This window comes from Paroedura picta, chromosome 1 (assembly GCF_049243985.1).
Source record: "Paroedura picta isolate Pp20150507F chromosome 1, Ppicta_v3.0, whole genome shotgun sequence".
NCBI lineage: Eukaryota > Metazoa > Chordata > Lepidosauria > Squamata > Gekkonidae > Paroedura > Paroedura picta.
Genome location: NC_135369.1, coordinates 193,692,376 through 193,704,562, shown reverse-complemented (window position 1 = coordinate 193,704,562; position 12,187 = coordinate 193,692,376). Strand labels below are relative to the sequence as shown.

Sequence of the window (12,187 nt, the reverse complement as noted above, 5' to 3'; positions counted from 1 at the left end):
GGACCTCCCTCCCCAGAGAAAGTGGAGAGCAACGGACATGACATCACAAAGAGCTCACCTCTGTTGCCTGGAGAGGAAGGGATGCCGCTTACAGGCCTTTTTATGGGGGGGGGACTCTAAAAACATTATAAGTCAGACAGTGGGCCTACCACCACAGAGGAAGTGGAGAGCAACGGACATGACATCACAAAGAGCTCACCTCTGTTGCGTGGAGAGGAAGGGATGCCGCTTACAGGCCTTCTAATGGGGGGGGGGACTCTAAAAACATTATAAGTCAGACAGTGGGCTGACCTCCACAGATAAAGTGGAGAGAAATGGACATGACATCACAAAGAGCTCACCTCTGGTGCCTGGAGAGGAAGGGATGCCGCTTACAGGCCTTGTTATGGGGGGGGGGGGACTCTAAAAACATTATAAGTCAGACAGTGGACCTACCTCCATAGAGAAAGTGGAGAGCAACGGACATGACATCACAAAGAGCTCACCTCTGTTGCCTGGAGAGGAAGGGATGCCGCTTACACGCCTTGTTAAGGAGGGGGGGGACTCTAAAAACATTATAAGTCAGACAGTGGACCTACCTCCACAGAGAAAGTGGAGAGCAACGGACATGACATCACAAAGAGCTCACCTCTGTTGCCTGGAGAGGAAGGGATGCCGCTTACAGGCCTTGTTAGGGGGGGGGGGACTCTAAAAACAGTATAAGTCAGACAGTGGACCTCCCTCCACAGTGAAAGTGGAGAGCAACGGATATGACATCACAAAGAGCTCACCTCTGTTGCCTGTGTCAGGATTGTAGAATCTCTGTCATAAATTAGCCTGAGTTCCTCCATGTCAGTTATACTGCTTAATTGAACCTGGCGCCTGCTAGCCCCGGCCTTGTAGTTTGTAGCAATAAAATAGAATAGTGATGTTATTCTAACCTTATCTTGTTATGGGCACACAGGGTTGTTGTCAATTCTCTCAAGGATGGGAGTTTGGAATCCTGTTGTTGTTTCACATATGTCTTTTCTCACTAACCCCCCTCCTTGGGAACTGTCAAGTTTTGGGCGGGAGAAATGTATTGATAAGCTGAGGCAAATCTGGCTTCGAGTCAGATTTGACTTTCAGTCCAATGCGTATAGTGCTAATCAATAAAACTATTTTCTTTTGAATAAGTTTTGTTGTGAGTTTCCTGTGCGTCTGACATCAAGTCAAATCTCACAACTCCTTTCACCTGCAAAATGCAGGGCGAGGGACATACTTTTTCTGAGCAGGGAGAGGGCCTGGATTGGGACCTCTCCCAGGGCGACGGCGCGAGTGCCGGCCCGCACAGCTCGGGCATGATGCGGGCAATCTCGGGGACAACCCCGGGGCCCGAGGAATTTTTGGAACGACACGTCACCCAGCGCAGGCGATTGTCTAAATACGACCGCCCTACTGGGGATGAGAGGTGGCCGGAGCACCTGGGACTGCCTAGCTACGCGCTGGAGCCTGTGGGTGAGACACAGGACTTGCAGTACAAGCTGGACAGGGTGACTAACTGGCTGCAGGATCTTTCGGGTCGGTTGGATCCGGAGGAGAAGCGCCGAACGCAACGCCTGCTGAAGGAAGTGCTTGGTGGTGGTGCGCACGATACCAGCCTGCGACGAGTGAGTGGTGGGCTTGCACTGCGGGAGCACGGCATGGCGGACACGCAAGCGGCAGCGGATGCTGAGGCGTTGGCCAGGGCCAGGGCGCAGCTGGAAATCGAGGCGGAGGCAGAGGCTCGAGCGAGAGCGCAACGAGAACAAGAAGGCGAGGGCGAGGAGCGAGAGGACGAAGGCGGCGCGGGCGGCGATGGAGCCGGAGGAGACGGCGCGGACGGAGGCGAGGACGCAGCGGCGGCGGCAGCAGCGGCGGCGGCGGCGGACGTTGCGGGAGCCGAGGCGGCGGCGGCAGCAGCGGCGCGCGAAGCGGCGCGAGCGGCAGCGCGAGCAGCGGAGGCAGCCCGGGCGGCGGAACGAGCAAGAGTGGCGGCGGGGAGAGGACGAGGCATCGGCCGCGGTGCAAGACCCCCAGCACCGGCCCCGGCACCGGCGGATTGGGGCCCGGGGCGCCTACCAGCCCACCTCCGGGGTGTGGAGATGCGGAGCACCTATAAATTCAAGGCTAAGTTTTCCGGAGACCCCTCCGATTTTCCTACGTTTCTGGTGCACCTCCAGGCCTACATGATGGAAATGGGGTTCACTTTCCAGGACGACGCTGAGAAAGTGCGTTTCGTGGGCCAAGCCCTAGAAGGCAAAGCAGCCAAGTGGTTTGTGGACTTGTACCGCTATCACCCCCAAGCCATTCGTGACTACAACCATTTCATGAGAGCCCTGCGCCAGATGTACGTGGAACCGTTCGAGCGAGAGACCGCGGAGAAGAAACTCAGGGCTCACCGGCAAGGGAAGTTGTCAGTGGTCGAGTACGCCAGGGAGTTTAAAGAGCTGGCTTCCTCGGTGCCGGACTGGACGGAGCCCCAACGCGTGCTGTCGTTTGTGGGGGGCCTCAATCCTACTCTGGCAGACAAATGCCTCCTCCTGGAAGACCCGCTTACAGTCGAAGGGTGGGTCCAATTGGCTGGGGAGATGGAAAATCGATTGGAGCGAGCTTCGATGGTACAAGTCCTGGCAGGCAAAACCGTGGCGAAAACTTCCACCCCGGCGAAAACCAAGTCCCGAGCTAAGTTGGAGCCGTCTGAGCGCACCCGGCGCATGGAAAAAGGGCTGTGCTTGGGTTGTGGCCAAGCGGGGCACTTTCTCGCAAATTGCCCCACAAAAGCAACAGCGACCCCGAGGGCCGTGAGCAGCGCCCCACCGAAAGCCCAGCCCGCCAAGAAAACCACTCCCAAGAAAAGTGCCAAGTCTCTCCTGGTGCCAGTGGCTGCCGTGCCAGCAGTGGACGACTCGGAGGAGGGAAGCGGGCTGGAGGACGAGGGTCAAGCCGAGGAGCAGTCGGGAAACGAGGACGGTCTGCTGTAAAGGCGCCCCGCCAGCAGGCCGCCAACAGGGGCAAACGCGTGGTGAGTGATTCCCCCTTACTACTCCTACCTGCCAAGCTCTCCAACCCCAAGTCGGGGAAAACAGTGGGAGTCCGGTGTATCGTGGACTCAGGGTGCACCCAATCCCTAGTGAGCCCGGCACTGGCCGAGACTTTGGGGGTGGGAAAGGTGCCGCTGGGGGAACCCTTGCCCATCACCCAATTGGATGGGAAATGTGCTCCCGGAGGGGAGGCCACGGCGAAAACGCGCCCAATGGACTTGGACATAAAAAAACATTGGGAGCAAATCCAGCCTTTGGTAGCCCCTCATTCTGCCTTCCCTTGTGTGTTAGGGTTGGATTGGCTGAAGGAACATGACCCCCTAGTGAAGTGGAAAGAAGGGACTGTGGACTTTACCTCTCCCGCCTGCGAGCAGCACGCTCGACCGCGGGATTCCCCACTGACGGGGGTTGTGGCCGCTTTGGGATCGGGGGGGCAGCGCTCCCTCCTGAGTATCGAGACTTTGCTGATGTGTTTGCGGAGGTAGAGTGCAACCAACTGCCCCCCCACCGTAAAACTGACTGCGCCATTGAATTAAAGAAAGGGGAACCGCTCCCCAAAGCCAAACTTTATTCCATGAGCCCCCGGGAAATGGCGGAGCTTAGGGAATTTTTGGATAAGAACTTGGCGAGGGGTTTTATTAGACCGGCCACATCTTCATTGGCGGCCCCGGTCCTTTTTGTAAAAAAGAAGGACGGTTCGCTACGTTTGTGTACTGACTACCGTGGGTTGAATGCGGTCTCCACCTGCAATGCCTACCCGCTCCCCCTGATAAAAGACTTGTTGGGCCACTTGGGGAAGGCACGAATTTTTACGAAATTGGATTTGAGGGAAGCCTATTACCGAGTTCGGATCAAGAAGGGGCACGAATATCTAACGGCTTTTAACACCCCCCTGGGGCAATTTGAGTACACCGTAATGCCGTTCGGCCTCGCCGGCGCTCCGGGCGTGTTCATGAATATGATAAATGAAATTATGCATGATTTATTGTACCAAGGGGTGTTGGTTTACATTGATGATATTCTTGTGTATTCTGAGAATGTTGAGAGTCATGCTGATCTGGTACGCGAAGTGCTCAACCGCTTGCGGAAGCACCAATTGTTTGCTAAACTGTCTAAATGTGAGTTCCACCGCGATGCGGTGGAGTTTCTGGGGTTCCGTGTCTCCCAAACGGGGATTGAGATGGACCCTGGCAAGGTGCGTGACTTGCTGGCTTGGGAACCTCCCCGCACCAGGAGGCAACTGCAAAGCTTCCTAGGGTTCGCTAATTTTTACAGGACTTTCATCCCCAATTTTGCCAAAGTGGCGTTGCCCCTCACTGACTTGTTGAAAACCAAACAAGGGGGAAAAACGGCGAGCCGCCCGGGGACGCCCCTTCTGTGGACTCCCCCCTGTCAAAACGCATTCGACAAACTAAAGTTGTTGTTTACGTCCGAACCAGTACTGGCCCATGCTGACCCTTCTAAGCAATTTACTGTACAAGTAGACTCCTCGGACGTAGCAATGGGGGCCGTGATCCTCCAAGAGGGGGAGGACGGAAAGTTACACCCGCTGGCCTATCTGTCAAAGAAATTCTCGGGGGCAGAGCGAAATTGGGCAATTTGGGAAAAAGAGGCGGCTGCTGTAAAATTGGCCCTTTCCACCTGGAGGCATTGGCTAGAAGGATCCGCGATCCCATTTGTAGTCTGGACGGATCATAAAAACCTTCAGGCACTTAAGCAGCCCCGATCGCTTTCCGCCAAGCAAATGAGATGGGCAGAGTTTTTCGCCCGTTTCAACTTCTCCCTAAAGCATCTGCCGGGTAAAATGAACTTTTTGGCAGATGCATTATCACGCCTGCCCCAGTACAACAGCAAACGAGACCCATTGGTGGACACCGTTTTCACCCCCGCCCAACTAGGGATGGCCGCCGTGACGCGCAGCCACGTAAAGACTGATACGCCCATCCCAGGGGGCTGGGTCCAGAAGGAGATGTCACAAGATCCGGAGTTTGGCTCCCTCCGCCCTGATCTGACTGAGAAGGGGGGGCTCTTTTTTAAGGGTGAGAGACTCTTTGTTCCTGTTGCGGCCAGGGGAAAAGTTTTGAAACTTTGTCACGACGCAAAAACTGCTGGACACTTTGGTTTTGTGAAAACTCTGCACCTAGTCAGGAGACAATATTGGTGGCCGTCCCTGCGCAAAGATGTGGAGAAATATGTGCAGGGATGCCCTATTTGTATTGCCTCGAAACCGGTTGGAGGCAAGAAAAAGGGGCTATTGCAACCACAGCCCACCCCCTCTCGTCCATGGACAGATGTCACTATGGACTTTATTACGGACCTCCCTCCCAGCCACGGGAACACCGTTATATGGGTGGTAGTGGATGCTTTTTCCAAACAGGCTCACTTCATTCCCTGCACGGGAGTGCCTTCAGCACCAAAATTGGCTTCTCTTTTCATTGAACACGTGGTACGTCTGCACGGGATCCCGACACGTGTCCTGACGGATCGGGGCCCCCAGTTCGTTTCTAAGTTTTGGAGGGAACTCCTGAGACTTTTGGGGGTGGAGCAAGCCCTCACTTCGGGCTATCACCCTGAATCAAATGGCCAGACCGAAAGGGTAAACCAAATCCTGGAACAGTACTTACGTTGTTTCATCAATCACCAGCAGGACAATTGGGTCTCTTTATTACCGATGGCTGAATTTGCCTACAACAATGGGGTTCACGCCTCAACTGGGGTATCACCTTTCAAAGTAGTGTATGGGACTGATTTAGCAACAGCCCCCACCTGGGAGCTCAACTCCACTGAGGCTCCTGACATAAATAAATGGGCAGCCACCATCAGTACAGGTTGGCCAGAAATTGTAGCTAGCCTCAAGGAGGCAAAACAAGCCTATAAAGCTCAAGCGGATAAGAAAAGGGTACCTGCACCTGACTGGAAAGTGGGAGACCTGGCCTATTTGTCTACTAAGAACCTGAGGTGCCAGCAGAAATCAAAGAAACTTGGCCCTAAATACGTGGGGCCATTTAAAGTGATAAAACTGATTAATACTGTGACTGTTGAGCTAGCTTTACCAAAGACTTATAGGAATGTGCATCCGGTTTTTCATTCCAGCCTGCTGCGGAGAGCTCCGGTCCCTGACGAGTGGCACCCTCCTCCAGACCAGCCTGTGCCAATTTTCATCGATAAAGACACCCACTATGAAGTCAACCAAATTTTAGACTCTCGTTTGCACAAGGGTCGCCTTCAATATCTGGTCGATTGGAAAGATTTCCCCTCGGGGGACAAAGAGTGGGTGGAGGCAGGGAATGTGAAGGCACCCCGCCTTCTCCGGGCTTTCCATCGAGCATTTCCTGATTGTCCTCGCCCGGTAGATGCCGGCTAGATGGAGGAGTGAAGTTAGTTTTAATGCGGAGGGATGTCAGGATTGTAGAATCTCTGTCATAAATTAGCCTGAGTTCCTCCATGTCAGTTATACTGCTTAATTGAACCTGGCGCCTGCTAGCCCCGGCCTTGTAGTTTGTAGCAATAAAATAGAATAGTGATGTTATTCTAACCTTATCTTGTTATGGGCACACAGGGTTGTTGTCAATTCTCTCAAGGATGGGAGTTTGGAATCCTGTTGTTGTTTCACATATGTCTTTTCTCACTAACCCCCCTCCTTGGGAACTGTCAAGTTTTGGGCGGGAGAAATGTATTGATAAGCTGAGGCAAATCTGGCTTCGAGTCAGATTTGACTTTCAGTCCAATGCGTATAGTGCTAATCAATAAAACTATTTTCTTTTGAATAAGTTTTGTTGTGAGTTTCCTGTGCGTCTGACAGCCTGGAGAGGAAGGGATGCCGCTTACAGGCCTTCTTATGGGGGGGGGGACTCTAAAAACATTATAAGTCCGATAGTGGGCTGACCTCCACAGAGAAAGTGGAGAGCAACGGACATGACATCACAAAGAGCTCACCTCTGTTGCCTGGAGAGGAAGGGATGCCGCTTACAGGCCTTGTTATGAGGGGGGAATCTCTAAAAACATTATAAGTCAGACAGTGGGCCTACTTCCATAGAGAAAGTGGAGAGCAACGGACATGACATCACAAAGAGCTCACCTCTGTAGCCTGGAGAGGAAGGGATGCCGCTTACAGGCCTTGTTATGAGGGGGGCGGGATCTCTAAAAACAATATAAGTCAGACAGTGGGCCTACCTCCATAGAGAATGTGGAGAGCATCGGAAATGACATCACAAAGAGCTCACCTCTGTTGCCTGGAGAGGAAGGGATGCCGCTTACAGGCCTTGTTATGAGGGGGGAATCTCTAAAAACATTATAAGTCAGACAGTGGGCCTACCTCCATAGAGAAAGTGGAGAGCAACGGACATGACATGACATCACAAAGAGCTCACCTCTGTTGCCTGGAGAGGAAGGGATGCCGCTTACAGGCCTTGTTATGAGGGGGGCGGGATCTCTAAAAACAATATAAGTCAGACAGTGGGCCTACCTCCACAGAGAAAGTGGAGAGCAACGGACATGACATCACAAAGAGGTCACCTCTGTTGCCTGGAGAGGAAGGGATGCCGCTTACAGGCCTTGTTATGGGGGGAGGAACGCTAAAAACATTATAAGTCAGACAGTGGGCCAACCTCCACAGAGAATGTGGAGAGCAACGGACATGACATCACAAAGAGCTCACCTCTATTGCCTGGAGAGGAAGGGATGCCGCTTCCAGGCCTTGTTAAGGAGGGAGGGAGGGACTCTAAAAACAGTATAAGTCAGACAGTGGACCTCCCTCCCCAGAGAAAGTGGAGAGCAACGGACATGACATCACAAAGAGCTCACCTCTGTTGCCTGGAGAGGAAGGGATGCCGCTTACAGGCCTTCTTATGGGGGGGGGGGACTCTAAAAACATTATAAGTCAGACAGTGGACCTACCTCCCCAGAGAAAGTGGAGAGCAACGGACATGACATCACAAAGAGCTCACCTCTGTTGCCTGGAGAGGAAGGGATGCCGCTTACAGGCCTTCTTATGGGGGGGGGGACTCTAAAAACAGTAGAAGTCAGACAGTGGACCTCCCTCCCCAGAGAAAGTGGAGAGCAACGGACATGGCATCACAAAGAGCTCACCTCTGTTGCCTGGAGAGGAAGGGATGCCGCTTACAGGCCTTCTTATGGGGGGGGGACTCTAAAAACAGTATAAGTCAGACAGTGGACCTCCCTCCCCAGAGAAAGTGGAGAGCAACGGACATGACATCACAAAGAGCTCACCTCTGTTGCCTGGAGAGGAAGGGATGCCGCTTACAGGCCTTGTTATGGGGGGGGGGGACTCTAAAAACATTATAAGTCAGACAGTGGACCTACCTCCACAGAGGAAGTGGAGAGCAACGGACATGACATCACAAAGAGCTCACCTCTGTTGCCTGGAGAGGAAGGGATGCCGCTTACAGGCCTTCTAATGCGGGGGGGGGACTCTAAAAACATTATAAGTCAGACAGTGGGCCTACCTCCATAGAGAAAGTGGAGAGCAACGGACATGACATGACATCACAAAGAGCTCACCTCTGTTGCCTGGAGAGGAAGGGATGCCGCTTACAGGCCTTCTTATGGGGGGGGGGGGACTCTAAAAACAGTAGAAGTCAGACAGTGGACCTCCCTCCCCAGAGAAAGTGGAGAGCAACGGACATGGCATCACAAAGAGCTCACCTCTGTTGCCTGGAGAGGAAGGGATGCCGCTTACAGGCCTTCTTATGGGGGGGGGACTCTAAAAACAGTATAAGTCAGACAGTGGACCTCCCTCCCCAGAGAAAGTGGAGAGCAACGGACATGACATCACAAAGAGCTCACCTCTGTTGCCTGGAGAGGAAGGGATGCCGCTTACAGGCCTTGTTATGGGGGGGGGGACTCTAAAAACATTATAAGTCAGACAGTGGACCTACCTCCACAGAGGAAGTGGAGAGCAACGGACATGACATCACAAAGAGCTCACCTCTGTTGCCTGGAGAGGAAGGGATGCCGCTTACAGGCCTTCTAATGCGGGGGGGGAACTCTAAAAACATTATAAGTCAGACAGTGGGCCTACCTCCATAGAGAAAGTGGAGAGCAACGGACATGACATGACATCACAAAGAGCTCACCTCTGTTGCCTGGAGAGGAAGGGATGCCGCTTCCAGGCCTTGTTAAGGAGGGAGGGGGGGACTCTAAAAACAGTATAAGTCAGACAGTAGACCTCCCTACCCAGAGAAAGTGGAGAGCAACGGACATGACATCACAAAGAGCTCACCTCTGTTGCCTGGAGAGGAAGGGATGCCGCTTACAGGCCTTGTTTCGGGGGGGGAATCTCTAAAAACATTATAAGTCAGATAGTGGGCCTACCTCCATAGAGAAAGTGGAGAGCAACGGACATGACATGACATCACAAAGAGCTCACCTCTGTTGCCTGGAGAGGAAGGGATGCCGCTTACACGCCGTGTTAAGGAGGGGGGGGACTCTAAAAACATTATAAGTCAGACAGTAGGCATACCTCCACACAGAAAGTGGAGAGCAACGGACATGACATCAGAAAGAGCTCACCTCTGTTGCCTGGAGAGTAAGGGATGCCGCTTACAGGCCTTGTTATGGGGGGGGGGGAGTCTAAAAACATTATAAGTCAGACAGTGGACCTACCTCCATACAGAAAGTGGAGAGCAACGGACATGACATCACAAAGAGCTCACCTCTGTTGCCTGGAGAGGAAGGGATGCCGCTTACACGCCTTGTTAAGGAGGGGGGGGACTCTAAAAACATTATAAGTCAGACAGTGGGCTTACCTCCACAGAGAAAGTGGAGAGCAACGGACATGACATCACAAAGAGCTCACCTATGTTGCCTGGAGAGGAAGGGATGCCGCTTACAGGCCTTGTTAAGGAGGGGGGGGACTCTAAAAACATTATAAGTCAGACAGTGGGCGTACCTCCACACAGAAAGTAGAGAGCAACGGACATGACATCACAAAGAGCTCACCTCTGTTGCCTGGAGAGTAAGGGATGCCGCTGACAGGCCTTGTTATGGGGGTGGGGGAGTCTAAAAACATTATAAGTCAGACAGTGGACCTACCTCCATAGAGTAAGTGGAGAGCAACGGACATGACATCACAAAGAGCTCACCTCTGTTGCCTGGAGAGGAAGGGATGCCGCTTACAGGCCTTGTTAAGGAGTGGGGGGGACTCTAAAAACATTATAAGTCAGACAGTGGGCTTACCTCCACAGAGAAAGTGGAGAGCAACGGACATGACATCACAAAGAGCTCACCTCTGTTGCCTGGAGAGGAAGGGATGCCGCTTACAGGCCTTGTTAAGGAGGGAGGGTGGGCTCTAAAAACAGTATAAGTCAGACAGTAGACCTCCCTCCACAGAGAAAGTGGAGAGCAACGGACATGACATCACAAAGAGCTCACCTGTGTTGCCTGGAGAGGAAGGGATGCCGCTTACAGGCCATGTTAAGGAGGGAGGGGGGGCTCTAAAAACAGTATAAGTCAGACAGTAGACCTCCCTCCACAGAGAAAGTGGAGAGCAACGGACATGACATCACAAAGAGCTCACCTGTATTGCCTGGAGAGGAAGGGATGCCGCTTACAGGCCTTCTAATGGGGGGTGGGGGACTCTAAAAACATTATAAGTCAGACAGTGGGCCTACCTCCATAGAGAAAGTGGAGAGCAACGGACATGACATCACAAAGAGCTCACCTCTGTTGCCTGAAGAGGAAGGGATGCCGCTTACAGGCCTTGTTATGAGGGGGGCGGGATCTCTAAAAACAATATAAGTCAGACAATGGGCCTACCTCCATAGAGAATGTGGAGAGCATCGGAAATGACATCGCAAAGAGCTCACCTCTGTTGCCTGGAGAGGAAGGGATGCCGCTTACAGCCTTGTTATGGGGGGGGAATCTCTAAAAACATTATAAGTCAGACAGTGGGCCTACCTCCATAGAGAAAGTGGAGAGCAACGGACATGACATGACATCACAAAGAGCTCACCTCTGTTGCCTGGAGAGGAAGGGATGCCGCTTACAGGCCTTGTTAAGGAGGGAGGGTGGGACTCTAAAAACAGTATAAGTCAGACAGTGGACCTCCCTCCACAGAGAAAGTAGAGATCAACGGACATGACATCACAAAGAGCTCACCTCTGTTGCCTGGAGAGGAAGGGATGCCGCTTACAGGCCTTCTTATGGGGGGGGGACTCTAAAAACATTATAAGTCCGACAGTGGGCCTACCTCCATAGAGAATGTGGAGATCAAGGGACATGACATCACAAAGAGCTCACCTCTGTTGCCTGGAGAGGAAGGGATGTCGTTTACACGCCTTGTTAAGGAGGGGGGGGACACTAAAAACATTATAAGTCAGACAGTGGGCTGACCTCCACAGAGAAAGTGGAGAGCAACGGACATGACATCACAAAGAGCTCAACTCTGTTGCCTGGAGAGGAAGGGATGCCGCTTACAGGCCTTGTTAAGGAGGGGGGGGGACTCTAAAAACATTATAAGTCAGACAGTAGGCATACCTCCACACAGAAAGTGGAGAGCAACGGACATGACATCAGAAAGAGCTCACCTCTGTTGCCTGGAGAGTAAGGGATGCCGCTTACAGGCCTTGTTATGGGGGGGGGAGTCTAAAAACATTATAAGTCAGACAGTGGACCTACCTCCATACAGAAAGTGGAGAGCAACGGACATGACATCACAAAGAGCTCGCCTCTGTTGCCTGGAGAGGAAGGGATGCCGCTTACACGCCTTTTTAAGGAGGGGGGGGACTCTAAAAACATTATAAGTCAGACAGTGGGCTTACCTCCACAGAGAAAGTGGAGAGCAACGGACATGACATCACAAAGAGCTCACCTATGTTGCCTGGAGAGGAAGGGATGCCGCTTACAGGCCTTGTTAAGGAGTGGGGGGGACTCTAAAAACATTATAAGTCAGACAGTGGGCTTACCTCCACAGAGAAAGTGGAGAGCAACGGACATGACATCACAAAGAGCTCACCTCTGTTGCCTGGAGAGGAAGGGATGCCGCTTACAGGCCTTCTTATGGGGGGGGGGGACTCTAAAAACATTATAAGGCCGACAGTGGGCCTACCTCCATAGAGAATGTGGAGAGCAACGGACATGACATCACAAAGAGCTCACCTCTGTTGCCTGGAGAGGAAGGGATGCCG

General features: G+C 52.7%; 1 protein-coding gene across 1 annotated transcript; it reads left to right on the top strand.

Moving 5' to 3' along the window:
* The first annotated feature begins 814 nt into the window (after nucleotides 1-814).
* On the top strand, nucleotides 815-6,229 carry LOC143826557 (uncharacterized). Its single transcript, XM_077315396.1, has 2 exons — nucleotides 815-3,022; nucleotides 6,135-6,229. Exon 1 carries the CDS (start codon nucleotides 1,221-1,223, stop codon nucleotides 2,979-2,981), a length of 1,761 nt encoding a protein of 586 aa, XP_077171511.1. The 5' UTR covers nucleotides 815-1,220; the 3' UTR covers nucleotides 2,982-3,022; nucleotides 6,135-6,229.
* Nucleotides 6,230-12,187: the final 5,958 nt, after the last annotated feature.

What these genes read in the sequence shown, in the direction of transcription:
- LOC143826557 (XM_077315396.1), top strand. Translation starts at nt 1,221, where the DNA reads ATGCAGGGCGAGGGACATACTTTTTCTGAGCAGGGAGAGGGCCTGGAT.